Genomic DNA, 27,871 nt, shown 5'->3' with positions numbered 1-27,871 from the left:
TGTTCAGAAAGACTGTAAATTTAGTCATTTTAGTGTCACACTTGGAAGCCTCACTGCCAGCATGGGCAGGAGGAATAATCGCAGCGGCCGATAACTCTCCATGCATATTTGGCATCAGAAAAGATGCGTTAAGAAACTTGGGGAGACTCTGAAGTCAAAGTCAGTAAAAATGCAGCATTATTGTCTTAAAAATGCGATTGAGTGACAAACAAATCAGTCAGATGTACCTGATAAATAAAACACGTGTTTATTTACACAAATATTTTCAAATACTAGTCTTCTACATAAGGACATAAAAATATATACAGTGATGTAGGGACTCAAACTGCTCCGCTTCAGGTCAATGTATACATGTTCTGATTTATTTGCATTTTCAGGTTTTGAAGTGAAAAACAAACAAAAAAAAAAAAAAAGATGCATATGTACAGCAGGGTCTAAAACTTACACTTTCAAACTCTGGCACTAAAACACTGGTGGGGAAAACTCTACCCTTCAAGTGCTATTCAACATTTCAACTTCAATACTTCCCTCAACACGTTAGTGAAAGCCAGTCAACTGTAATACTCGTCACAAAGCTTACCAAGTCACTACACGACTTTCCTCCACGAACACGAACAGCACTTTAGTCACCCGCAGATGATTATTGTGTCACATTGCCATCTTATTCACCCACACAATCAACCTGCATTACAGCATTTCCATGAGTAACTCCCAGAAAACAAAACTAGGTTTGGTCAGTCTCTTCTTCCAACCGAGTAAACTTTGGTTATGTCTTGAAGTAATTCAAGAAAAGCCACTTGAAGTAATTCAAGGAACTGGAAAGCAGCACGTTTGAGAAACCATTTCTTTGAGAACCTGAATGAACCTTACCTGGCTTCTTAAGAGATCATGGTACAACATTAGAGTCAATCAAACCTCTTGATGGTGATGAACCATATTCAGCAGTCCAGCACATTTCAATACAAAACAAATTAACAACAGATGACGTGACAGGGAGTCGCATATCAAAAGAAGACTGGTGATCTGGTTTGGTAAGAAAGGCGAGAAAACTATTCAGGCAGAGAAAGTGTTGAAGTGTCATTGTGTTCACATACACCTGGAGCACAGAACAGCACCAAACACTTCCAAAATGCTGTGATCTGGAGGGTGTTTAGACTCATCTGGGGAGGTAAATTAAGTGTTCTCATCAGGTCTTGTTTTTGACAATGCTGCATTAGTAAACTATACAGGATGTGCTCCTTTTGGTCCTGATGGCCAACATCTTTCTTTTGCCTTCTGCTGATGTATTTATTGACCACTGCCTTCACAATCCACACCAAAACACACAGGGGGGCTGCTGAGACCCCAAATCAGCCATGAATGACACTCGCTCTCAGACTCACCACACACAAACACACACCCCTTTGTATTCACTACGGCTTGTGGGAAAATGAAAGGAATACCTGTATATTTCAGTTACACAGAACATTCATTTCAGATGTCAGGTTAACACGTTCATTCAAGGAGGAAAAGGAACGGAAAAACATCTTTCTTTTCTTAGTCGACTGCATCCTCAAGCTAGGAGGCCAGTGAGGCGCTGTCACACTGAGTTAGGTTGGATGTGGTGAGGGCTGGCAGAGTGGCACCTGTCTAGACACACCCCCCCCCCCCCCCCCCCATCCTGGGCTGGGTGGTGGTAGAGGTGGGAGAGATTGACGAGAGGGAGGTTGAGTGTGTATTTGGGTGGGGTGTCACTGCGGGGCACCGGCAGCAGCGGGCACCGGGGGGCTCAGGGCGTTGGTGGCAGCAGACAGGACCGGAGAGCCAGTGAGAGGACCCAGGGCAGTGGAGGCTGGCAAGGCAGAGATACCTGAGGGAGGAGAAGTCAGAGAGATGTGATCGACCACAAGTGCCCATCTAGAAAGTCCTGCTGAGACCACAAAACGGCTTTAAGTCATACATGCTGGAGAAATTGAGGCTGGGGGTGCAGGTAGAAAACAATCACTGGCTTCAGTCAGCAACATTTAGATAAAAACAAAGCTACATGTAAATATTGTTGAAAAAAGCTGTGCATCATTTAAGGAGTAATGCAGCAACTCTCGGATCAGTCAGTGCATGGTTTGGTAACCAGCAGCCAAGCAAAGGAGTGTTAGAAGTTGAAATGCGATTCCAATTGGATTTCTGTCCGTCTCCGTCCAGACGCTGCGGCCACTCAAATTGGATGTGTCTCTGGCATCACTCATGATGCAACACAACAATGACAGAGGTGCATCAGATCAGCTGAGCCTCATCCATGCAGCCACTGGCTGAGCGTTGTGGAGGACACCACAGAGAATACCAGCCTTCTGCACCGTGACTTGACAGTGAAATGGTTCAGAGGGAAAGCTGATGGATCATTTCTCATGCTTCTGCGTTGGAAAGCCGTCTTTCTGGCACACATCTTTACAGACTCCGTTGTTACCACAGCAACCCATGCAGATAGGTTTGTGCTGTCTGGACACACAAATCCGATCTGATCACTTGCACAAAACTGTGGACAGCCTGTCTCAAAGATCTGATTTGAGAAACATATTGTCCTTACTGTCACTAAAAGTAGCAGTTCAGTAAATCTGATTAAGCTGATGCACTTTCATAACTATTGCAATTATTGGGTGGTATCCACCTCGCTGAAGTCGTGAGTGTGAAGTCGCTTTGGATATAAGCATTGGCTAAATAAATGCAGTAATGTTTTATCTAGATTGCAGGACAGTATAATACAACATAATATACAATAATTTCATATCACATGCGCGTCCTCACCAGTGATCATGCTGGCTGTGCTAACAGCTGTGTTCCCACTGGGCAGGTTGGCTGCTCCAGCCACACGAGACTGATCTTTCACAATGGGGACTGTAGGAACAACAAAAATAAAGAAATCACTTTTTTTGTAATTGCTACTACTGACTGCGATTCCATTTTTACAGAAAAAAAAAAAAACACTGGCTGGGCTTACAGAAGTAAGGGTGATCCATGGCCTCGCGGGCTGTCAGCCGGGCCTGGTGGTCGTAGCGCAGCAGCTTGTCGAGGAAATCCAGAGCCTCAGGGCTCACCAGGTGCTGGTTCTCACTGTGGACAAACCGCTCCCACCGCTTCCGAGAATGCCTTAGGGGAAAACAAATAGACAAAAACCCACTGAATGAGGGACGTGGACAAATAAATAGCCATCATAACACCATCATCATCATCATCACCATCATGTGACTGCAGTAACAGCTCTCACCTTCCCAGAATATCATTGAAGCGAGGTTCCAGCTCAATATTGTACTTGTCGATGTAGTCATAGAGGTCTTCAGTCCCCAGAACTTTGGCTATTCTCACCAACTACAGGTGCACAAACAAGGAGCAAACACTTTGTCAGCTCTACACGACAAACTTGAAGCATTTCAGACGCAAACCTAGAGACACACCAGACTTGTCAATTACGGGAGAGAGTGGTCAACAGGACATAAAGAGGAACATTTCTGTGGCCAGAAACGTCATTTCATACATCAGTGCTTTTTAACAACATTAACCTGTGGTGATGAACCATGGAAAAAGTACCTAAGAAGAGAGCATTAATGTAGCTGATCTTCCAATGAGGAGAACTGTGTGAAGTAGCCACAGTCTGTCCACATGCAGAAGGCATTGGGCTGACAGTGGCCAGCAGAGAAGTCTGTCCTATCAACCAACCCTGCTGTGTTTACCTGATCATAGTTGTCATGGCCGTGGAAGAAGGGCTCCTTCCTGAAGATCATGCTCGCCAACATACAGCCCAAGCTCCACATATCCAGGCTGTAGTCATACATCTGAAACAGACACGGTATCACTGTATCAGTATCATCACTGTCAGAGTATGATTCATAAGGGATTCTGTTGTCCATCACTCACAATGACTTGTAAGAATGTGCCAGTGATTGAGGATAGAACCAGAAGATGGGTGACTTTGTGGCACCAAAGACATAGCGCTGGACTTTTTAATATTCCTCCATCACATACACACACATGTACAGAAAAACAACGAGCGCGCCAAGAAAGGAGGTTTCCATAATCTTACACAGAAGATTCACAGAGGAAAGACTTTAGTCCCAACCTTACAGTCTGTGTTGTCAACATGGCTAAAATATGATTGAAATAGCACTGTCCCTGAATTGATGCCAGCCCACGTGTCCCGGAAGATTTCAATCTCCCAGACAAATGGGTGAAATTGTTGTCAAAGATCATCTGTGTTTCCTGAGCATAAAAACAATTGAGAGACTACACAAAGAATGACGTCATCAAGTGTGCTCAGTGAGGTTCTCATGTTCGTTGCTCGTCTGGTGAATCCAGTCTTCCTACCAGATTTCTCGCAGTGTGGGCAAAACATGTTTCCTCTACAATGACATGCCTCAGCCAGGGGAATTTGCCTTTCTATTTGGGCCTGAATCCTCAACATTTTTGTTTCTTCTTCGGCTGGAGCCACGAGCCTTCAGACTGTATCTCCGACTCATTGTTGTCGCTGTCATTAGACCTGATTTGCTTGTTTGGCCATGTCTAATCTCTCTTGCTCATTGACGTTAAGGCAATCAGCCGTATGTGCATGTGCGCTATCAGCATGAAGCAGCAATGAAACAAATGTAACAGTTGTTTTGTTCACTGAATAGTTTAGCCCAGGCCTTGTAAAAGGCTGGACCTTGTTCTGGATCTGGATCGAACGGCAAGCCAGCACACCCAGGCCATGACTCAGCGAAAGTCAAATGACAGTCCGGGGGCCTCATCTGTCCTGTGGAATATGAACATATTCAGGAAATGCGGGCATCTAGTCACTAACCAGTGGAAGAGGTCCAGTAAATCCTGAGTGTGATCGCTGATTAGCTTCCCAGCCAAAAAGTCAAAGTCACACTTCAGCCATTCTATAGGAGCAAATTATTCAAGGAGTCACTTGGGTTTGTTTTCATTGGCCAACTGTTGTATTGAGCCCAAACTCAGTACTTTTGTTTGCTTCCTGGGATTTCAAAGAGGTTTTCATTGACATAAGGACTCATTCAAACGTAATTAAGTTTCACTGTTCAGCTCCTAAATCGCAGATACAGAATGTGCCTCGTTTTTTCTACAGTTTCTACGACTAGTGTGAATGTAGTTGTAAGAATATGTCTGACACATAAATATGGACGAACTCTCTTTCTCCCTCCATTTCATGCTGGCCCAATCACAAGAGATGTGATGCTAATTAACAGATTAAATGTCGTTTTGTTACAGTCAACTGTTCCTACCTCTGATTGTGAATAAAAATCCAATGTTGTGCTTTCAGCATTAAGTTTGAGAATCTCTGGGCTCGTCTAAGCTGACACATTCCTTTAAAAAAGATTCACTTTTTAAATAGAAGGATATATGGAAATCTAACTTCAGTCTATTTTGATACAATTTTGCTTAGAGGAATTCTTTCCACCAGAGATAATGACTGAATGGACCGGTGTGGAGGATTCAGGGGGGTCTATTGGCACATTATGACAGAGATGAAATATCATGTAGCATAATCACTTAAAATAAAAAAAACGTTTTCTTTAAGTCAGAATGAACTCTATATTATCTACAGAGGGAGTGGGTCCTCTTACAGCCTCCCCGGGCGCCGCTGTCGGCTGGCAGCCCACCGCTCCTGGTCTGCTGCGGAGGAAGGACGACCAGGATGGGTTACATGTGGAGGACAAATTTCAACAACTGCATGGCGTGCACGTGTATGCGTGTTGTGTGACTAATAAAGGGGATTGTCCAAAAAAAATAAATAAAATAAAATAAAATAAAAAAAAATACATCAAGTCCACCATGTTGCACCGCCTGTCTAGATTAGCCCAGAACAGTCAAATCAAGCACTGGCTCTAGAGCGCACCTTTTATGTATTTTGTGAGTATTGCTGCCACTGTAGGTTCTCCTACACGTTCGATAAGGAAGGGGTAAGGTGAGGGGTATTCAGTTGGTTCTAATCTGCCACCTCACCACTAAGATGGCAGTGAATACTACAAACTGGTCCTATAAGTATGTCAGACCTCTATAGTTTTTCCCGTTTGGAGTTAACAAATACCAGAAACCTCAAACAATGTAAAGGGCATCACAGAAAGATCATCACTAACACCCATCAGACTGTTAAAATGCTAAATCCACCAAAACATTCTATCCCACAGCTGTACCTGATAATCCACCAGGAGCTCGGGTCCCTTAAAGTAGCGAGAGGCGACTCGGACGTTATACTCCTGTCCTGGGTGGTAAAACTCGGCCAGACCCCAGTCAATAAGGCGCAACTACAGAGTAAGAAGTGAAGCAGTTAGCAAATACAACCACACAATGTGTGTACTGATGTTCAACACTGCAAAGTACATGAACATTTACTTATTTGTCACATATTACTGAATTAATCCAAGCACAACAGTCAAACAAAAAGCTACATAAATGCAACAAAAGTAAATAATAAAAAGTAATAATTCAGGTTTTTGTGTTTTGGCTGAGACTGGGGAGACTGTGACTTTGTTTATAACTCACCTTGCGGTGTTCATGATCAATCATTACGTTATGTGGCTTCACATCTCTGTGCATGATTCCCATGCTGTGGCAGTAGTCCAGGGCCTACAGACAAGAGCAGAGGGACTCTGTTATCCAGAAGCCACAAAGTTTTTCTTACAGCAACAGATTACAGATTAAGATGATGATGAAGATGCTGCCTACCATACAACACACACAATGTTGTTGTGTTTAAGGAAGTAAAGCCTCACCACCCCCAGGACATTTAGAGGTTATGGATTATGATCTGAAAGGCAGATGACCCATGGTTGACTCACCTTGAGGATCTCGTACATGTAGAACCGGATGTCATAATCTGTCAGAGTCTGGTACAGTTGCTGGAGACCAAAACAAAGCCATTAGGCTTTTATGATAACATCTAAACAGCATGCATTCATGGAACAGTGACAAATCACATATATTGACTTGTGGGAATGTGCCAGTGATTGAGGATAGAACCAGAAGATGGGTGACTTTCTGGCACCGAAGACATAGCACTGGACTTTTTGATATTCCTCCATCACATACACACACGTGTACAGAAGAACAACGAGCGCGCCAAGAAAGGAGGTTTCCATAATCTTACACAGAAGACTTACAGAGGAAAGACTTTAGTCCCAACTTTACAGTCTGTGTTGTCAACATGGCTAAAATATGATTCTAACAGGGGTAAAGAAAAAGCTTTATTTCCTACCTTGAAGTCTGTGTTGTTAACATGTTCGAAGACCAAGGCAGGTGTCCGGGACTGGAAAAAAAAAAAAAAAAAAATCAAGGTTGTGTATTTAATGAGCTGCAGTCTCAACCAACAATATCTACCAGTGGGCCCAGGTAAATTCCTCTCTTTGACTGACACAGCAACAACAAGCTATAAGCTAAGGCACTAATGCTAACACTGTATGAGCTAACTAGGCAGTCACACCATGAGCAACACTGTGGCCGAGTCTACACATGTCTATTCCATTTCCTCTACATGAGTAAGCAAGGAAACTCTGCCAGCATGTGGACAGTCAGCTGTCTCTGGCCAATCAAACGATACAAACTCCTCATGTGTCTCTGGCCCCACCCACAAATGGTGGCTTGTTGTTTACAGTGTGAACTAGAGCTGCAACTAACCAACCAACTCCCCCTTTTTATCAATTCATCGTTTTATATTCTACTGATGGGCTTCTAACAATCACCAGACCCAGGTGACATCTTAAACTGCTTTGTCCGTCTGCACAACTATCAAAACGAATTTAAACACAAAACATTTAATTTACAAAGATGCAAATAGAGAAAAGCAGAAAATCTTATGGCATTTTTACTTTATGCATACTATATCAGCGTGGCCGACTGTTTATTTTCAGTCAACCAATTAATCTAGTTTAAATGCCTCGTGAAGGGCGCTTCCTAAAACAGGGCTCTCCCCAGTAGCTTCAATTAAAAGCGGGGAAGTAGGTAATTGTAGGACTGCACATCTGTCAAATATGTAATTTATCATTTAGTTTGTAAAGGACAGACGATAGCTATAAATGGCAGAATATAGCAAAGAAATGCTGATGAAAAGTCCATGGAGGCATCTTCAAATGTTATACTGTTCAGATAACAATATTAAATAAACAGCAGTGGCAAAACCACATATTTGTGAAGCTACAATAAATATTGGCAATTTTCCTTGACAAACAACTAACGATTTACCTCATTTACCTCAATAATCATCAAACACTCCACAAATCATCTCCTGTGGAGACAAGTGTTCTAAAGTTTTCTGTCTCCTTTTCCACTTCTACACATCACTAAACCATACAAAAATCAGTCAAGTGTTAATACAAAAAACAGGATGACTCTGGGTTTTAGAGTATGAAAGAGCACCAGTGGGTGGGATCAGTACTTTCAATGGCCTCTTAGTATGTTTTTGGTCCAATCTGACTTGTTCAATTCTTATTGTAATGAACAATGAAGGAAAAGCACACACATAGTGTAAATGAAATTCGACATAGATTTTAAGTTACTACAGCGGCAGTTGCGTACTGTTGAAAAAGAGCAATATTTGTTCATTCTTTGGAGAGAGCTCTGGCACAACACAGAAATACAAGGCTGTATGACTGCTTAGGCCCCTCTATCTAACTGAAAGCCAAAGCTGACTATGTACTTACAGACACATACTTCCCAAGCCCAAGTGAAATCGATAAGCTTGCACAGCTGGTGGGCCCACCACGCTATTGGTACAGTAATGATATTTCAGAACAACATAGTTTGTTTTTATAAAATGCATATCATGTCATCAGGAAAACACAAACAAGACCTCTGCTGCACTCATGACCAAAGAATTAAGTGCTCTTGCAAATCAATACACTGTTCTTACCACGGGGTCTTTCACAATATCGATGATGGAGATTATGTTAGGACCTCCACGCAGATTCTCCAAAATCTTGATCTCTCGCTTGATCTTCTTTTTCTTCACAGGCTAAAGGGAAAACGATGAGGCAGAGTTAGTAAGATGGAATTAAAGAATTCATTCATTTAATCAGAGCCCAGTGTCTGTCTCTCACGTGTCCGATTGTCAATAGAAATAAGTAGTAGATTGGGAGAGACTGTCCAATCGTGGATGCTGCTGTTCTCTCCGACACATAAAACATTTTTAAAAATGCAAAAATGGGTCGCCAAATACACATGGACAGCTGTTAATATACCTGGGCAGCCTGTGCCTGTGAGAGAGAGAAAGAGCAAGAGTGGGATGCGTAGCTCCGAAAATCATAATTAATCAATATATCAGTGCAGGCAATGTTGATATTGCGGAGGGCCACCACATATTAATACATTTATGGGAAACCCTGTGCATCTCCGACAATCATCAGCAGACACAAGTTGTCAGGGGTGACTGTGAGGGGAGCTGCTGATCTAAAAGGTGACAGTGGCGTGACTGGAAAAACAGTAAGAAAGTAATTGGCAGGAAATGTTTTAATGTCCAGCCATCTGGCCGACAGCTGGTGCTTATGGCAAACTCAGAGCCACTGACTTGTTCGAGGTCTCTTTCTCTATATAGATTTACCTTGAGAATCTTCACCACCACCTTCTCGTTATTGGTGATGTTGATTGCTTCAAAGACTTCACTGTACTTGCCACGCCCCAGCTTCCGCACCAACTGGAAGTCATCCTGGTTTCTGTGACAGAAAAAAAATCACAACCAAACATCAGCTGGGTTGAAGAAGAGTCAAGCAGCATACTGCAAATGTTGTGTGAGGGTCAACAAGATATTTACCCCCATTCAACCACATGAGACTCATAGTCCCAGTACTCCCTGGGCCGATGAGTGTTGACCTCGGTGTACACTCGGGCCCGGCTCGGCACGGGTCCTGACATGTCCGACAGCTTGGCAGAGATGGTGGGGAGACCTTACTGCAGCGGAGGACAGTTGGAGTACAGGGAGGATGGATGGGAGGAAGGGAGGGAGGGAGGAAAAGGAGGGAAGGTAGGGGATGAGGGGGGCTGATCCTGACAGGGCAAGGGGATTGGGGAGGGGGCTTTGCCTGAGGATGGGGGGGAGGGGCCACCAGGGGCACGGTGGGACAGCTTAAAAAAAAGTTTGGAGAGAGAGGAAATTAAAGATTAGAGAAATTAAATCTCTGATTTATACAGCTACATTACAGGTGTCAATCACATCAACTGACACAAGACGATGTTTAGAATTGCCTTAATACATGTATCACAGTTGTCAGATTATCTCTAGCCATGTACCGCTAAAATCATTTGTTGACAATGAAGACCGTGAGCTGGTAGGTGAAAGATGAGCTAAAGCTAGCAAACCTTATAATTGCCACTATTGTTTAACTTCTTCTCACAAAGTGAATGGTTACTTCAGATATATTACAAATACAATTAGTCATTTGGCAGACACTCAAAAATCTTAAATTGTTCACAGGTGAGAGTTAAAATGGAGCCTGAGATCAACAGGCACATTAGCATACACACACACTGTACCAGACTGCTGAGGTGAGGAGGGAGCTGAGCATCGAGCCAAAGCTCATAAATTTGTTGCAACCTTCGCCTACAGTCATGATCTTTTGGTAGAGACCATACAGCTGTGACTAAATTAGGCTACAGTGTTTGTTTTAATCACCACAGACTCCCAAGAGTATTGACAACCTGTTGAATTACTAAAACAGGAAGAGATAAGCTGTGCAATTATTGATCTAATTCAAACAGCCAAATCCATTCTTTGAATGGCACAGCATTGATAGAAACACCAGAGTAACTCAACACTTTAATCCCTGTCCAGCCCAGGTCAAGCAAGGAACACTGAGCAGAAAAGGTTTTCCAAATATGTGTGAAATAATCAAGAAAACAGGGACAGTATCTGCTTTAAAATGCTTCCTTATGACACACACAAACTATAGCACATTCACACAGCATTTTTACAAACGTGGGATAAGAAATGATCTATCTTGACAGTTTCAAATAAAGTGACCATAATAATTTGTAAAGCCAGAGATGAATTGGTGGTCGTCAGCCAAGTCACCCGCTGGAGTTCGTCGCCTCTCAACGCTACATTTCTAGGCGCATTTTCTGCTGTTCTTTAAGTCGAATGCGTAGTTGCATTACCCCATGATATCCGAATCACACCGTTGCTATTTTATTGCATGACTTACTTTTATCTAACGTTATTTCTTTATATTACATTACCGTGGATATTAACGGAGCAGCTTGCAACAGAACATCCTAACTTACTTTGACATGTAAAATCTTTGGTTGTCGCACGTTTGTGATCACCTTAACCCCGACATCATTAGATACGTTATCACCTTAGTTAGCCAGCGTAACCCAATAATACCGACTGCTTTGGCCATAGCCTCGTTGTCGTTTACTTCCGGTGAGAAAAGCAAGGGCAAATTGCACGTTGACGTTGATAACAGATTTTGCTAGCTTCTAATCCACAAAGACATCGCCATCATGCAACATAAATGAAGACGTTCTCCTGATCGACAGGGTCAACACCCCCATTCGGCTTTCACCTAACGTTATAGGTTAGCTTATGCTGAGTGTACAAATCAGCACAAAATTCAATTAAACTTTAGCTTTCACATCAGCTCCGACTTCAATCGAAAGGCCCAATTATGAGTCCAAAACTTGTGTATTTCAGTTGAAAGCTATCATTTACACTGTCATTTACTCCAAATGATGCGACATTCTAAGTGTTAGGGTTATGCCGACATTCGCGTAGCAGCTACAGATGTAACGTTCATGATATAGGATGCTCTCAATTTGGTTTCTGGCATTGATTAAACTAAGGTCAGCTATATTTCCTGATGTCTAAAAGGTAACATCTAATTAGCTGGCCAACTAAAGCTAGGTCATACGTGTGGAATGGCTTTCCGTGTAAGCAGAAGGTGCTGCTAACTTATCAGCTCAAGGCGGGCCCAAGTAGCTGGCATGCTAACCTCAGCCGGCTAACGTTAGCACACGCTACACTCCACAGAGAATGTGAGTCGGCATTATCAACAGCAGAGAAACACTGGAGTGGATATTTACCCCCTTGATCAATTCGATGACCGAAATGCTTCCCAATTAGCCGAGTTTCGTCAAGCCAACGATCCTCGCCTCCCTCCGTCGCCGGTGTGTCTGTGCTAGTGAGTGATTTCTGCTGTATCAGAGACAATATGGCTGACCATCGCCACCTACGTCCCCGAGTACTGCAACGGAGGCCGCGGAGGGACACGCTACTTACGGCCAGATTTTGAATTTTACTGTCATTGTTTGATTTCACACCCAATGTGGAATTATGCTGGAGTACAGAGCCAACACGATATAAATATGTGACTGTCCTAACACATGTACTGCACTGTATATCACAAGCCAAACATCTATCACCAGGACTGAATGCTCGAGTGTTGAAGGAAGGCAATGGAGGGAAATAGAAGTGAACAGGAAAGCCTGCAACTTTTCTCTGGAAATACAATGTCAATATTTTTTGCAGAGTTGAACTGTTTATTGGTTAAAGCAGTACCTGGATAAGCCAGGTAACCAGATAGCAGTCATGGAAACCTATAGCCTACTGAATGTCACACATGGTTAGGCACAAAGATTATCTTTCATGAAAGTTTCATTACATTTATGCTTTAACATTAATTGGCTAGGCTAATGAGGGCCTGCAGTTACAGTGCAAAATCTTCAAAAGGCCTATAAAATAAGGGACCTGTTTCTGAGCTGGGAATGATACACCTTGTTACTGATTGGCAAAAGTAGTGGCTGCAATACTCATTTGTGAGAACATGGTTATTGTTACAGTTTCTGGAGTTGCCCTTTCTGAGCGGTTAGCATTGTGTAACAAATCAGCAAAATGAGAAACCTCAATACATTTTTTAATGTATCAATCAACATTTTCAAAAGAAACAAAGCTTTAAATCAAGTGTATTTCACAAATCAATCATGAAAACAATACTGACTATGTCCAAAAGGGGGTGCCCCAACATTCAAAAACATGGCACACTGAAATTCAGTCTGATCATCCTCAGCAACTGCCCTAAAGACTAGCGGAAGTGTCCAGTCATTTACGACACTATACTAAATCATATAATCTACTTAGAATATTACAATATTCCAACCTGCATTATGAACCCGAGGTGCCATCTTTCAATCCATTTCTTTAGATACATATGATGTTTTCTTTTACTTCCCTTGTACAGTTCCAATCAGCTTCTTCCCTAGATCTTTCACTTCACTGTATTTATGTTTTAGTTTTTGAGACATGTATTTTTAAATAAATTTAATCTTATTATTCAAAATTAATTTTGAATTTTTAAGTTGATTATAATCAAAAATAGTTGCATTAATTGACACAAAGAAAACTTAAGGGCAGGTAGAATTCTAATATAACAAATGCACTGGAATGGAACAGGGTACACAACCAAAAAGCACAATGGGAAAGTGGTGGCAGTTGTTGGTGGCAACGTTTTCTTTGAGCCACCTATGGATTAATATACTTATCTGGCCAAATAACACCTTAATATGGCAATATGTATGAATACAGCAATAGCCTGAACCATAGCAAGATTTATTTTACCCTTAGGACAGCCACTAAGCCATTGTCAGATGAGTGGCATGTTTGAACTGGCAGGAGTATCACTTTGGCATTGTTCATTGAGAAGCAAAGTTCAGGTGTCACTGTGGTGTTGTGCTTGGAGTGGGAGCAGGCACATTCATTCTTCTCCACCACACAGCAGGCAGCTCGAGGAGGTTGTTGAGGGCAGCAGGTTTCTGTCAGTGAGACTATTCATTGTGCTCTTTGGGGCCTTGATTGAGGATATCCTCTAAACAATTGCTCTGGGTGTTGAAACTGGTTCAAAGTTTTCGGACGTATATCAGACGATGCCTCCCATCCATCTCCCAGTTACAGGAGGCTCCAAGCGCTGAACAATTGCATTTAGTGGCTGCAAGATCATTCTTCATGTCTTGTTAAAATGCAGATCCACATGCTTCCTTATAACAGAGAGTTTTTCCCATGTATTGTCACAACTAAATATATGTCGCTTTGTGTGGGTGTTTTTCTGTTCTCGAGGGGACAGTTATCTCCTAAACATCTTGGCCAAACACAGGTTACCTGTGATTACTCTGCAGCAAACTCTGGGGTTAAGGGGAAGTTCACAGAGCTGCTTAATCATATCTTGGAAAAAATGAAATGGGAATATATTTGCCCTTCTAAAGAATCAGTTTTATTGTTTGAAAAAGAGCTTCAAGCTAATAGATTGGTCATTCAGCACACACTGAATCAATTTAGGATGGAAAAATGTAAAAATCAGTCAGCGGGTCTCTTTTAGAAGTAAAGTATTTAGGCAAAGATAAACTGAAGAAAACACAATGCCTCAAAGAAAGCTTTTGGGGCCATGATGGATGTCAGGCTGCTGTGGAAGTCTGCCTTTTCCTCCCTCAGAGCAGTATGTGAAGACATATTGTAATATTATTTTGACAGGGGGAGAAATCAGGCCTCAGATTAGTCACCTTTCACCTCTGCATTAAGGACCGCCGCCCTAAGACTGAGGTAGAATGCATGAGCAGCAGCCAAGCAGAGAGCAATCAGAGCCCTGCCCTGGTGGACTGATATTGTCTGTACTAATGTCTCAGGTCATTCCACCACTTCCTCCCACTGCAAGTTGGGAGGGAAACAATAGTCCCGAGAGTGTCCGTCAACACCATCGCCCATACAGAACACACGCCCACACATACACTCATCTGCTCTGTTAGACCGATATTTCAGCGTGATATTGGCCTTACTGCATATCAACAGGCAGGGTTTGTCCACTTCTGATATACAGTAATGGAGGTTCCTTTCTTACCACAACTGTTAATTGTTTTGCTTGTTGATAAGTTTGGTTTTGGTTGATTCTAAATTTGTGACAAAATCATCTAAGCTTAGGTTTCCTTACTCGCTTTCAACTGCATTACCCTGGATCAGGTGTCATCACATCACCTGAATGTATTCAGTTGACCTTTGAGTTGCAATCATTTTGTCACCCATACCATTATCAAGGTCATGGCTGAACTTCCATGGTTCATCCATGGTTCGATCCCCGGGTCGGGCCTTTCTGTGTGAAGTTTGCATGTTCTTCCCGTGCATGCGTGGGTTCTCTCCGGGTACTCTGGCTTCCTCCCACAGACCAAAAACATGCTCATTAGGTTAATTGGTGACTCTAAATAGTCCCTAGGCGTGAGTGTGAATGATTGTTTGTCTTGTGTGTTGCCGATCGACTGGCGATCGGTCCAGGGTGTACCCTGCCTCTCGCCCGTTGTCAGCTGGGATAGGCTCCAGCCCCCCCGCAACCCCGGAAGGTATAGGCGGCATAGATGAATGGATGGATGGAAGAGGCTGTAATCACCAAAAAACACCTCATGGCATTGTAGATATTAAATGAGATATTAAATGAGACCATAGGTGCATTGCAAATTTCTTGTCCCCTTGTGGGACTAATAAAGGTATATTGAATTGAATATTTTTTATTGACAGAACCTAATTGCACCTTTGTAGTGATGGCTGTACAGGACACGTGTTATGTTTGGCAGACGCTTTGCGATTTTATTGATGTGGCCTACATTGTTAACTCACACTACATGTCTCTGTGTGTGTGTGTGTGTGATTATTTCAATCTCACAAAGGGCAATATTACATTGAGCTGGCTCAGTATTACTACTGGTTTAATCAATCCTCACCGCTTCTCATCATGCACACTTGTTGTCGTCTGGCAAGGAGCTCTCTCTTTCTCACTCTCTCTCCTCTATGTGTGTGTCTGTGTTTGTGTGTGTGACGAGTAATGCATTGGGTGAACTCAGTAGTAGTGACTGTCCGAGTGAAAAAAGCAGTCAGTACAATCATTTAATCCATAGTAGCCAAATGCCTAGTAGGTCTGTTTCCAGCATTTTGTTGTGTATGTCTTCAGATTGAAATTCTGACATGAACTTCATAGATTGCAGGAACATTCTTGCCACATTGTGGTTGTACAATAAGAGAGGGTAGTTCCTAAAACAAATAATACTATTTGTTTTACTGTATGAATATTTTACATATTGTATATGGATATGCAAAGCAGTATCAAGACAACAGTTGTAACCATAGCACCTAAAGTACTACTCCAAATAGCCTATGAAAGCAAGCTCATTGGAATTTATTATACATTTGATTTGAAGCCGACCAAAGTTTCTAATCTGACAGAAATGTGATCTTCTAAGAGACCGATTTTTCGTTGTTTGGGAATCAGACAGATGTTCCATGCAAGCAATGTGCACCTCCAATGACAGAAATTCGTCGTAATTATAAAACTAGTGGGGCGGACCAGGTTGGGTATACCCAGTGTGTACCCAGCCTGAGTGGGAACAGCACTATTGATGCTACAGTGTCCCTTGGTGTGAGGCTTGAAACTGCAGCTTACTTTTGTTTTGCCTTAATTTCATGTGCCATATTGTCAAATGCAAAAACACCTGAAAATGACTTGGTGTGGCTCACAGTGCACATTCAGTTTGGCTACAGATGTCCTGTAGCTGGGCATTGTTGTGCACCACATTCTTTTTCCAAATAAACCCTCTGAAAGTATTTCCCCTTACAAAGTATACCACATCCCAATAAATTATGTAATGGTATTGGCTTAGAAATATTCTTATCAGTCGAACACACAGACACGCACGCACGCACACACACACACACACACACACACACACACACACACACACACACACACACTACTGTTTCTGGCTCTGTTCGTGCCTGTTTGGCTGCTGCAGAGGACTGGGCTGCTCCCTCCTCTCTCACTCCACCCATCAATGGAAAATAATCATAAAAATTGGAAGCGGCCTATCCAAGGCTGCTGTCCCATGAAAGGTCCGCAGAGCATGTCCGATAGCGATTACCTCCTCTGACAGGGTTGAAGAAGAGGCAGTGAGGGGGTGGAAGGCGTCTGCCCTGTCATACAGTTGAGCTACAGCACCATAAGGGTCTGTTTAGGGCTAAGTGTGGTGGAGGGGAACTGTATCACAATCTTAGCCCTTCCTATTTGCCCCATGGTATCCTCCACTAATGCTTACCAGATGGGGCTGAAGATCGGGGAAGTGCCATTGAAGACTTGACAGATTAATTTATGTTCAGATGGAACTTTATACTGTCCTGACCACAGGGATATCACTAACTTTAATAAGAAACCAACCAGAGGTGGTTGCTGCATACTTCCCTTCTTTTCCTTCTCTGTATTATCTCCACCTTTGCAATCTTAGAACGCTTTTTGGACAATAATATTACTTTTTGCCATAGTTTTGGCCAAAGACTGTGCACCTACTATTCTATCATCACTTGTGTTTGCACTTATGCCTATTCATTCAGCCATTTGAGTCCATGTAAACATGTTTCTTCTTTCTCTGTGATTGTCCTTATATCACAAGTCAGTCCAATATAATCTGCATGTACATTTTTCAAAATTTCTGACAAATTGCTAGCAGTGTATTTATATCATATATCTCAGATTTCTTACTATAGTACATGTATTTACGTACACTTTTTGTTCACTTTACATTTACAGAAATATTTTTAATTGCTTTATTGTGTCCTCCATGAACTGCCCATTCAGTGAATTCATTGTAAAATCTGAGTCACAATAAAGGGACTCTGACTCAGAGTTTTGTTCAGCCATGCTTTCCCACCCAGGAATCAAAATAAGCACCAGCTGAGCATGATGGGCCATCTGGGCCCAGATTGAAGTCAAAGCTGGCATTGACCCAGGGCCCCAGGCCCCACAGGGAGGACCTCGGAAGGGTTGAGCACTCAGGCCTTTTCCTTCCTGTTCCTCTATGACATCTTCCTGCTTTGGGGGGCCTCTGGGAGCCATTGAACAGGGTTCCACCGGGCCTTGGAGCTGCAGGATAAGCTCACACAGCAGCTTCTAATTAGGCTTTAGCTCTGACAGGTGGAGAGAAACTGGAGGGTTGGGATGCTTTATGCAAGTGTGCAGTTATTTGTGCTACCCCAGAGGACTGCTAGTGCAATAACTTTCTTTCAGAGGGGTGTCCCTCCAAACATCACTTCAGGGGATTCACTTTAGTCATACTGTGTCAAATTGTCAAATGTTTAAAATTTTAAATAAATATCATTGCTGGGTGCAACTCACACTATGTTAATAAGTACCTTTTGAGTGCTTTCTCAAAATAAATACAGAGATGTGTCGCATGGACAAATGCCATTTTTCTATGAAAGCACTTATAAGAATAAGCATTTATAGAATATGTTTGCATATATATAGGTATAGCATAACTATATGTGTTCAGTGGTACAAATCCAAAATACAGAACTCCAAAATGGAAGAATCTTAACTCAACCGCTACGCCCTCTTTCAGAAAAAAAAAAAAAAAAAAAACATACTGTAGACATTACTATATACATTAGGGATCATAAAGATTTTGCATGTTTTGCCACTTACCATAAATTATCTATACTTAAGGGAACTGTTCGACATTTTGAGAAACACACTTCGCTTCACATTTCGCTTTCTTGCTGAGAGTTAGATGAGAAGGTCAATATTAGCTCACATCTGTACAGTAAATCCTGTAAAGCCAGCAGCCAGTTAGCTTAGCATAGCAAAAAGACTGGAAATAAGGGCAAACAGCTATCCTCTGAAAAAAAAGGGCTTCTGCTGTGAAAAAGGGCTTCTGCTGTGAAAAAGGGCTTCTGCTGTGATTGGCACAGGAGGGGAGGGGATTCCACCGCCTCCTGCGGAATCACCATCAAGAGATTTCGGAAGCACTATTTTTGGGGTTGCATGGTGGCTTGGCGGTAACACTGCCGCCTCAGCTAGAAGGTCCGGTTTGAATCCCGCTGTGGGCAGGGGGTGTGTCCTCAACCATGCCTTTGGTGCCTGCTGCTTGAGGAAAAATAAGGGCCTTTCTGTGTGGAGTTTTTTTTTGTTTTTCTTTCTGTTCTCCCTGTGTTCACCTGGGGTATCCTCCATAAAAATAGCCCCACTAAAAACATGCAAGAAGATCACCACCTGACCAATGGTGACAAAGAGAACTGGGTCCCCGGGTGCCAGTCGACTGGCAGCCCACCGCTCCTGGTCTGCCGTGGAGGAAGGACGGACCATGGATGGGTCAAAAAGCGGGAAAGAATTTCACAATTGCATGACGTGTGCAGTTTCCCCCTCAACTCTGCATGTTGTGTGTAATGTGACAAATAAAGGAATTCTTCTTCTTCTTCTTCTTCTTCTTCTTCTTCTTCTTAGGAATAGTCTGCCATATAACCTAAAACTATGTTGTTTTTACACTTTCTGTAGGGATTAAGCAAATGATGTATAACAACTTGAATAGTGAGCTTTATCGGTGTTGGTAGGTGGATTTTATTACCTTTGGACAGAGGCAGGGTAGCTGTTTACCTCTATTTCTAGTCTTTGTGTTAAGCTAAACTAATTGCGTCTTGGCTGTAGCTTCATATTTAAGTACAGATGTGAGTGGTGTCAGTCTTCTCATTTACCTCGGCAAGAAAGCAAATAAGCACGTTTCCCAATATGTCACACAATTCCTTTAATATTTAGGTTTATTTTAAGAAATACTGCTTATAGTATAGTACAAAATACTGTTATACTGTAACTATAACTATACTGTTCAGTTAATTTCACTGTGAAAATCAGCTTGCTGAGTCTTGCTTGAATAGGGTAATCCATCACAGTGGACATCCTGTCTACTTTTATTTTCACCACATCATGTGACTGTTGCAAGGTTAATGTGGTGCAGATTTCTCAAATCCATTTTCTGGCATTCGTCCTTTAAGCACTTTTTGTTGCTTGTGGTGCATCCAGTTAAAAACCTTGGATTTCTCTCAGTTTCTGCATGCGTACTGATTCTCACACCTCGCAGAGCTCTGCTCTCTTGCTGTGATCTATAACATTAATTCATCAGCAGCTGTGTTTGTCTGGACACAGGGTGCTAGGTGATATTAGCTGTGACTGATCAACACCACATGTGGATCCCAACCCAGGAGATTTACTGCCAGAGCAGAGTCATGCCAAAGATCAGCCCTCAAATTTCTGTATTTTCCTCGATGCTGGTTCAGGTGTAACTTTGAACATAGTGTTATTCATGAAAACAGAAAATTAGCTACTCTACTCTCTGCTACTCATTGTGTTTGACTTGTCAAACATGAGAATGTACAAATTTGTGAACTCATCAATGTATTTTTAAAGAGGTGTTTTTCAGTTCCAACACCAAAGTTTAAACTCTGCTTCTTCCTCTCTGTGGTTGACCCTGTTGGCATGGCTCCAGCAATGTGCTACACTCCCTCATGGTCCCCATGAGTAATCATCAGTCACCACAATGGATCCACCAACACTAATTTGTGTCTTTCCTGTTTTGCATTTACCTTTTCCCAGAGTTGACTCTGATTCATGTCTTCCTAACTGGCACTCTGCACTTACCACCCTGACAGGGCTCTCTGTGGTCAGATACTGCTGGGATACAACGATTTCAGAGAGAGTCCACTGAGGAAGAGATTGATTGCTTCCTCTGTTGAGATTCCTTGGCATTACTCAGACGAAGAAGGTAAACCTTCAGTGGAATTCCCCGTATAGGTTTCCTCTGCTGAGCTGTTACAGGCAGAAGATGCCAGTAATGTTAAGTGGTTTGGTCTCTCTTGGGTTCCATGCTGCCCTGAATTTACATGAAATCTAATGTGGATTGTAAACTTTTAAATAATCAGGAAAATACATATCTGAAAGGGTACAGTTGCAGAGCCTACTTTTTTGCATCTTCACTTATCTACAAACTAAGCTTGCAGTGTTAAAGGCTCAGTTCACACAAATTGCATGCATTTTGTTACTTACCCCTTTACTGGCCATGCAAATAATTTGGGTTTTATTTGTCCAGATTTTGAGATATCTGGCTCTGAGATTTCTGTTTCTACCAAATACAGTGGGCCTGACTAGTCCACAGAACACTTTTCAGAAGGCAGAAATCTCAAGAGAGAGATATCTCAAAACCTGGATAAACTGGGTGAACCAACTACACTGGCACAGGGGAAAAAGGAAAAAAGCTGGGCCCCCGGGAGCCGGTTGACCGGCAGCCCACATGGTTCATGGTCTGCCATGGAGGAAGGACTGACCATGGATGGGTCAAAAAGTGGGAAAGAATTTCACAGATGCATGGCACGTGCAGTTCCCCCTCAACTCTGCCTGTTGTGTGTTAATTGTGACGAATAAATGAGTTCTTCTAAAAGAAAATGTGATTATTCAGCTTGAGACAGCTATTGACATAGTTCACACAGCATTGTTCATGGACAATAATTCTAAATATTTTAAAATATGACAACTACAACTCAATGAGAACACTTTGTGTGCATTATTAATGAGAACTGTTAAAACCCCTGTTGCCATGCAAAAACACTACAACCTTTAACAACTTCAAATACATCAGCATTACATTGAAGGCAAAATACGAGAGAGCTTGTCTATGTAAAAATAAATTTAATTTAAAAGTAGATTACACCATGTAATGAAAAAGCAAACGAAATAGTGTCCACAGATATGTCCTGTTGCACACAACTTCACAACACCAGTTCAGGTGGATGGAGTGGTCTGTCCTCTCACATGTCACTTCTCTGCTGCAAGCTGCAAGTCTGTTTGTGCTCCAAGCTTCCCAAAATCATCTTAGTTACATCTCAAAGAATGATGCAAACTTGTGTGGGACTTTGTCTCATTTGTCCTTTATCCAGTGCAGTATATGAGATGAAAGGCACCAAGAGCATCCTGTGTCTCTGATAGATCTTCCTGGACGGCAGTCACACTGATGTTTTGGCATTAAATATCTAAAGATCCACAATCAGATCATGTAAATTACTTGTCGTTTCTCATATGTAAGTTTGATGTATAGATAAAAAGACATTATTTACTTAATCAAGTACAAGTATGTTGTCACTTCATAGGTAGAACTTTTTTCATCAAACAGTGATAGCTGTTTCAAATTCTTACTTCTGAATTTGAATGTGAAGTTATCCTTTCATTTGCATTTGGATTATGGATTGTTCCTTTCAGTTATAACAGGTGATTAGCATTATCCATGCTGCTTCTTGATTATAAGCCTTTCAGTAATCCAAGAGCAGTTAATGTTGTGTATTCTGACCCATAGATTTCAAACTGTCGCAAGCGCCTTCATCATTAGCAAAGTTTAAATAAAGATGGCAAAAACCTGTCTCCTGTTTACTGTTTACTCACTTCGCGTTAAAATAAGAAAATTCTGCTTCAAGATGAGGCCAAGAGATGTTCTGCTCCTGAAAAACCATTCATCATGTAGTTTGACTGTCTTTTAACAATCACATTAAGCAGCAGGCTGTACTACAGCAGCTGTACGCTCTAATGTTCTCACTTCGACAATATTCCCCCACGACATAAGGCAGCACACTGGAAAGACTTCCTCTATCTGCTGGAAACACACAGGTGGTTTTGGTGCCAATGCTCATATCTCATACTGGGATAAGTGACCAATCAGCCAAACTCCTAAAACGTTAGTTAGCAGTCCAAAAAGACTGCTGAGGTGCTGAGATGCTTCTAGAGTCTAGGAATAGTCGGTGGAGGTCTGCTGTGAAGAGATCCAATCCTACTCCCAGTTTCATCGCCGGCTTATTTGTCTTGCACTGCTTCCATGCATTTTCACACAGTCTCGTCTGTCTTTCACCTGTGAACAAAGAGGGAAATCACTGTCACTGCCAATTCCAACATCATCACTGTAGGCCTACACAAACTTTTTGGACAGAAACACAAATTCTAATTTCAGAATGCGATTACATAGCTGTCTAGAATGGATAAAACCCCAGCTTCCTTTAAAGGATATCTGCATGTACTGAATGATATGGCACCTATAAATAAACTAAATCCCAACACAGAGATTTGAAAGCCAAGAGGGACCGTGTCCATTTTACTGGGGTGTATGCAGCTCATTCTAACCCCACAGTGTCAGATGACCTCCGTGCAGACTCATTCCAGTTTAACAATTAGATGTTGAACTGCTGAAAAAGTCCAGTCGAGCAGAGATGTAAATGTACTTAAGCACAGTATGTCTATAGAATAGAAGAAGACTGCAAGTATTTTTCTAGTGAAACTTGTAGATCCTTAAATTATAATGTAAATATTGTAACAATGCTGAATGATTAAATATATATGACAGCATTAACTGACTGCTGCTAGCATACTGTTCAGGAGGACTATACGTCTTCAATGAATTAATATTCAGACAAAATTCTGATTTAAGTGGAGTTCTGAACGCACTAACCGGCCTTTCTTCCTTCATGATGAACGTGTTTAGAAATGTGCAACTTTAGTGGTCCCTGGTCTATTCACGAAGGAACAAGCACTGTAATGCTTGGTGCGTATGTGTTCAGAAATATATGGGTTTTATTGGAAATTCGGCACATATATTAACCACTTGCAGCCCAAGTACATTTTATTCAACTAATCCCACCCTAAATTTCGCAATTGGCAGGAACAAGCTTGGATGACTCGTTGTATTTCCTGCAGGACTGACAAGCAGACGGATTCTAACATGAAAATGCACAATAAAGCTTTGCATGGTATACTAAATAAACGCGGGATTAAATAGTCGACTTTGAGGACTTCTAAAATATGGAATAATAACACCACGTGTTACGCTTGAGAGCGAAAAAGACATTTTAAAATAGCACATTTGTGAAATGGAGTTTTGTGAATGGGTGACACCTGCCAGTGTTTTTCTCTGAGCGCAAACTGAATATTTTACCCCTTTCCGCTGGTTGCTGAGACAGAATGTGCAGATAGTCCGGGGCTGTTTGCCCTCTCCACTCCCCTTCACCTCCTTGTAGACAGCACTGAGGCACGGCTGGCCGTCCTCCCTGTCGTCCCCGACCACCAGCACGTTGGCCAAGTGTGAGATATAGCTGGAGGCCAGGCGCAGCGTCTCGATTTTGGAGAGTTTTCTGTCCACTGGCTCTGTGGGGATGAGTGTCCGCAGCGCAGTGAAGGCCGTGTTGACGTTCTGGGTCCGGTACCTCTCCCTGGCGTTGGCGGCGTTCCGCTGCCGCACCACGCCGCCGGACTCCCGCAGGTAACTCTCCCCCGCAGTCCCGCAGCAGCCGTAGCCCTGGTCGGTGCTGCCGTCGCTCTCGCTGCGGTTCCCCTCCTCATCGTCCGACATTAAGGTCAGGTCAGCGGGGTAAGAAAAGGGATGCGTCGACACCGGCCTCAGCATAGTGAAAGCCATCATTTAGGAAAGTGTTTGACAGGGGGAGCCAATCCCGTATTTTCAAGTAGAAAACAGCTGCATACAGGCAGGAATTGTGCGTAAAAGTCGCTGTAACTCCAAGATTTAGCCAGCAGAAGTCCCCGGTTTAATGAGACACTTCCCTATAAGATGGTCCAGTGTGATAGTCTTCATGATAGGGAGGGAGCGACAGTAGCCTCTCAGCTGTAAACGGAGGGGTGGAGCACATGCAGGGACTCCCATCCTCCCGAATGATTTGGTCCTAAAAGCCGCAGGCATCATTTGAGTATGGTAAGGTGTGGACACTTGCGTTACCTTCACCAAAATCAGCCAGTAGCTTTTTCAAGTAGGGAGCGAAGACCAAACACTAGCAGATTTTATTGCATTCCTTCAAACTGCCACTTCAGAGCATCATTTGGGATGGTGACCTTCAGATGCAGATGCTTACACACACCTTCAAATATTCTACTGTATTTGTCATTTCTGGTTTTTGCAGGTAAATATTTTACCTGCAAAAATATATTCTGGTGTGAGGTGTTATTAGCACTCTTTGCCAAGACTAATGCAACACTAACAATAGGCCTACAACAGTGTTGCATATCTGTGAAGGTAACTAAATACTAGAAATGTCTCAATTCAACAGCAGCACAGATACAGCCTCCAAAACGACGTTGCAGAGCTGTTGTATTAGGGACTGTGCAAAACTGACAAGGAGGAGGCTGAAGCATATGTTTCACTTCATACAAAGGCAAGGCTGTCCCCAGCATTATTAATACTTTATATGGACCCTCCCTTTGACTGAGAGGAAACTTGCAACGCCCTTCTCTCCAACATCCCAGAATAATTCCTGTCACTGAGTGGGTCTGTGTGCAGCTGGTGCTCTCCCAGTACCAGTTCGCTCTGCTTCTGTGTGCAGTTGATTTGGTTTAACACACCAGGTGATGCTCATTAATGAAATTTTAATTTTTGGTTACAGTTCAGCTGAACTGAAGAAGAGCACATGATGAAGTTTGTGTTCAGATTAATGTGGAGTCCTGCTGCATTAAGGAGGCGATTAACACTACAAAGTGCAGCCATAGTCAGTGTGTTTCATTTGAATTCATCTGGTAGAACAGGGTTAACTTTATATGAAAAATGTACTTTTACTGTGCTTATACTGCTGGAAGTGGAGTCTATTGTGAGCAAGTAAAAAAATGTTGAGCTCTTGGAGAGATCCTGTGTAATCACCAATAAGTATACACAAAGATTGACACTCACTCAATATCTAAAAACTCACCTTATGAGCTACTGGTTGATTGTTTTGAGGAAAATCTCAGATTCATCCCTGGAAACAAAAGTATGGTCCTCCTACATGCGTCAAAATGCGTCTCTCTGCCTTGTGACCCACGCAAAAGCCAATTGTTTGATGTAACGAGACAAAAAATGATAGAGTAACGCTCCCCTTCACCACATCGGAAAATTCCATAACATTTTGTGATGTCGTTCATCTCCCTCAATAACTTCTGTAGCGTTTTTGGACTGCTAGATTTAAAACTGGCCCTCAACACATTAAATAGTTAGGTAGTTAATAGCTTGATGTTGACCAGCTTTAACATTAATCGGTAATAAATCAATAATCCAGTATTATAAATAGCAGTGCTGAAAATATTTCTGCAGTACTTCGCAAGATTTTGAACGGTGGACTATTGCTACTTCTACTTCAGTAAAGGCCTGAATACGTTTTTCACCAATAGCTGTGAATCACGTGCCTCCACACTCCTAATCGAGATTTTGGTGTCGTGTGCTGAACAGAGCTTTCCACCATCGGTGAGGGTGAACACTAATGAGAGATTATCTTTTGGTCATCGCTCCATTGTATCCCCAGGAGTTTCCAAGGTTCCTGAGGTGAGCTAGAATGTATGAGCAGACTTTTGGTGACATATGGTATTCAATGTCATAAAGCTTTTGTGAGTTGTGACCTGCAGACATCTCATGTAGGTCAGCACTTTGGAATTTCCTCTCAAATTCTGAACTTCCTTTCAAAATCTGCTTCAGTTAAGCCAGCGTTTCTCCACCTTTTCTGATCCATTTTTATGCCCTAAAAGTCTCATGAACCCAACAATTAGACAGTTGTTAAATAGAGAGTTGTCAAGTTGCCAGTGTGAATTTACTTCACAGTTTGTTTTCAAGACTACAGAAGGAGCTTCAAAGGACAATATATTATGTCAAAACCTTTTCATATTTTTTTTTAAATGAAACATATATTGTTTATCAATTGATTAGGTTCAGAAACATTTTTTAGCACTGTCTCAAAAAGCACAGGTTAAATACTAAGCATCATTCTAAAGCAGTATGAGACGCATGCACATTATCAATGTGTGTGTCTGTACATGGAAGCACAGCAGTGACTCCTGTCCTCAGAGTACCAATATGATCAGTGGCTCTACAGTTGCCCTGTTTCAGTTTGTCTAATGGGTTAAGTGCTCTGGGTAAATAAACACTCAGCAGATGCTGGAGGTGATCAAGCCTGAACTGTCTCTGTGGAGAGCGAGCAAATGGCTTCCAGATTGACTGGTGCTGTTGGAGGGAGTGAAGGAGGGAGGGGCTGTTGACTTCTGGAAAAGGGAGAGAGTGTCATCAAAGGGCCTGTTTTTACAAACACAACCCCTTGACACATCAATCCGGGGCCCCTGGCCCCCAGCTCAGCTGCACCAACAATGGCGACCTGTGCAGAACCTGGTTCCACTCATAAAGCAGGACACCATAGTGTTTTACCACACGTGGCCAGCCAGCAACACGACCCCGCTGCACTTTCTCTCCCCCAACACCACCACTGCGTCACAGTTTGGAACCGTAAATACTTTAACCCCCCAACCCCTCACCCCCTGCATCAACTTAAAGGAATGCCATTAAATGCCTGTTGAGGTGATTAAAGTACTAATGAAGTGTGTGGTGGAAGGAATGTGTCAGCGAAGCTGTAAGAGTGGAACTCAGTGAGAACATCTTACTATGGTTACTATGGTTACTATGGTTACTATGGTTACTATGGTTCGATTTTCCATCTCATTTTCCATTAATCTGTTCTCAATTTTATTTTCCATGAATTTATCCTCAATCTTATTTGAAATTAATTTATTCTCAATCTTACTTTACATTAATGTTCCGTTCCTGTTTATATTCATTCTTTTTTTTATGTGAAGCACTTGGTGCATGTGTTTTCGTTGCTTCATGGGATGAAGCTGCCAACAAATGTTATAGTGCAATGTTAGTCATAATCCTTATAAATAAAATATTAGGATATTGTCCTGCCAGGGTAAGTCTTATGAATTAACAAGTTGACCATTGTGGGACGCTAAACATGCCTAGAAGATGTAATAGTGGCATTACTTTATGTGTACTACTGTTGTTATTGTCGTGTCACTCGATTGTTCAGACACTGTAGGACGACTCTGTGAATATTATTTATATTTACAATGAACTACATTGTTATGTATAACGTGAAAGGTGGCTCTTGTAGAGACTAAGCCACCTACAATTATTATCCAGTCCAGCTGCATCAAGCTTTTTTGCCACTTGCAGCTCTTTGTTTTTGTTTTATGGCATTTTTACTCCACTGTTTAGTCTCAGTGCTCACATCAGCCTTCTT

At 42.2% G+C, this 27,871-nt stretch overlaps 2 protein-coding genes and 3 non-coding genes across 7 annotated transcripts; 1 reads left to right on the top strand and 4 right to left on the bottom strand.

The window, feature by feature from the left end:
• Positions 1-224: 224 nt before the first annotated feature.
• LOC139328856 (casein kinase II subunit alpha) lies at positions 225-12,166 on the bottom strand. 3 transcript variants are annotated; one of them, XM_070958918.1, is made up of 13 exons: positions 12,034-12,166; positions 9,767-10,077; positions 9,557-9,668; positions 8,870-8,971; positions 7,220-7,270; positions 6,804-6,863; positions 6,508-6,591; positions 6,159-6,269; positions 3,702-3,803; positions 3,239-3,339; positions 2,972-3,120; positions 2,779-2,868; positions 225-1,849 (listed from the first exon to the last, which is right to left on the bottom strand). In XM_070958918.1, exons 2-13 carry the CDS (start codon positions 9,865-9,867, stop codon positions 1,731-1,733), a joined length of 1,182 nt encoding a protein of 393 aa, XP_070815019.1. In that variant the 5' UTR covers positions 9,868-10,077; positions 12,034-12,166; the 3' UTR covers positions 225-1,730. The 3 variants fall into 3 exon arrangements, with proteins under 3 accessions (XP_070815019.1, XP_070815020.1, XP_070815018.1); XM_070958919.1 differs by having other exon boundaries at positions 9,767-10,034; positions 12,034-12,152; XM_070958917.1 differs by lacking the exon at positions 12,034-12,166 and adding an exon at positions 8,661-8,723 and having other exon boundaries at positions 9,767-10,010.
• Positions 3,898-4,036, bottom strand: LOC139329601 (small nucleolar RNA SNORA57). Its single transcript, XR_011602090.1, has one exon. It is a non-coding gene; the product is annotated as a small nucleolar RNA SNORA57 (small nucleolar RNA).
• On the bottom strand, positions 6,958-7,096 carry LOC139329600 (small nucleolar RNA SNORA57). The gene has a single exon (XR_011602089.1). It is a non-coding gene; the product is annotated as a small nucleolar RNA SNORA57 (small nucleolar RNA).
• A 6,523-nt stretch (positions 12,167-18,689) lies between the features above and the next one.
• LOC139329593 (U11 spliceosomal RNA) lies at positions 18,690-18,825 on the top strand. Its single transcript, XR_011602082.1, has one exon. It is a non-coding gene; the product is annotated as a U11 spliceosomal RNA (small nuclear RNA).
• A 2,639-nt stretch (positions 18,826-21,464) lies between these two features.
• On the bottom strand, positions 21,465-24,466 carry LOC139328808 (transcription factor 15-like). Its single transcript, XM_070958831.1, has 2 exons — positions 23,767-24,466; positions 21,465-22,689 (listed from the first exon to the last, which is right to left on the bottom strand). The coding sequence occupies exons 1-2, from the start codon at positions 24,247-24,249 to the stop codon at positions 22,624-22,626; spliced, it is 549 nt and encodes a 182-aa protein (XP_070814932.1). The 5' UTR covers positions 24,250-24,466; the 3' UTR covers positions 21,465-22,623.
• Between the last annotated feature and the right edge of the window lie 3,405 nt (positions 24,467-27,871).

The sequence above is a fragment of the Chaetodon trifascialis genome, chromosome 3, assembly GCF_039877785.1.
Source record: "Chaetodon trifascialis isolate fChaTrf1 chromosome 3, fChaTrf1.hap1, whole genome shotgun sequence".
NCBI classification, from domain to species: domain Eukaryota; kingdom Metazoa; phylum Chordata; class Actinopteri; order Chaetodontiformes; family Chaetodontidae; genus Chaetodon; species Chaetodon trifascialis.
Note: the sequence above shows the minus strand (reverse complement) of the source record. Positions and strands in the feature narration are given on the sequence as shown.

What these genes read in the sequence shown, in the direction of transcription:
- LOC139328856 (XM_070958917.1), bottom strand. Translation starts at nt 9,867, where the DNA reads ATGTCAGGACCCGTGCCGAGCCGGGCCCGAGTGTACACCGAGGTCAAC. An exon ending in ATATTGTGAAAGACCCCGTG is followed by an intron (nt 8,724 to 8,869) that starts GTAAGAACAGTG and finishes CTGTACCAATAG; the next exon opens with CGTGGTGGGCCCACCAGCTG. An exon ending in TTAACAACACAGACTTCAAG is followed by an intron (nt 6,864 to 7,219) that starts GTAGGAAATAAA and finishes TTTGGTCTCCAG; the next exon opens with CAACTGTACCAGACTCTGAC.
- LOC139328808 (XM_070958831.1), bottom strand. Translation starts at nt 24,249, where the DNA reads ATGATGGCTTTCACTATGCTGAGGCCGGTGTCGACGCATCCCTTTTCT. An exon ending in TCAGCAACCAGCGGAAAGGG is followed by an intron (nt 22,690 to 23,766) that starts GTAAAATATTCA and finishes CTTTGTTCACAG; the next exon opens with GTGAAAGACAGACGAGACTG.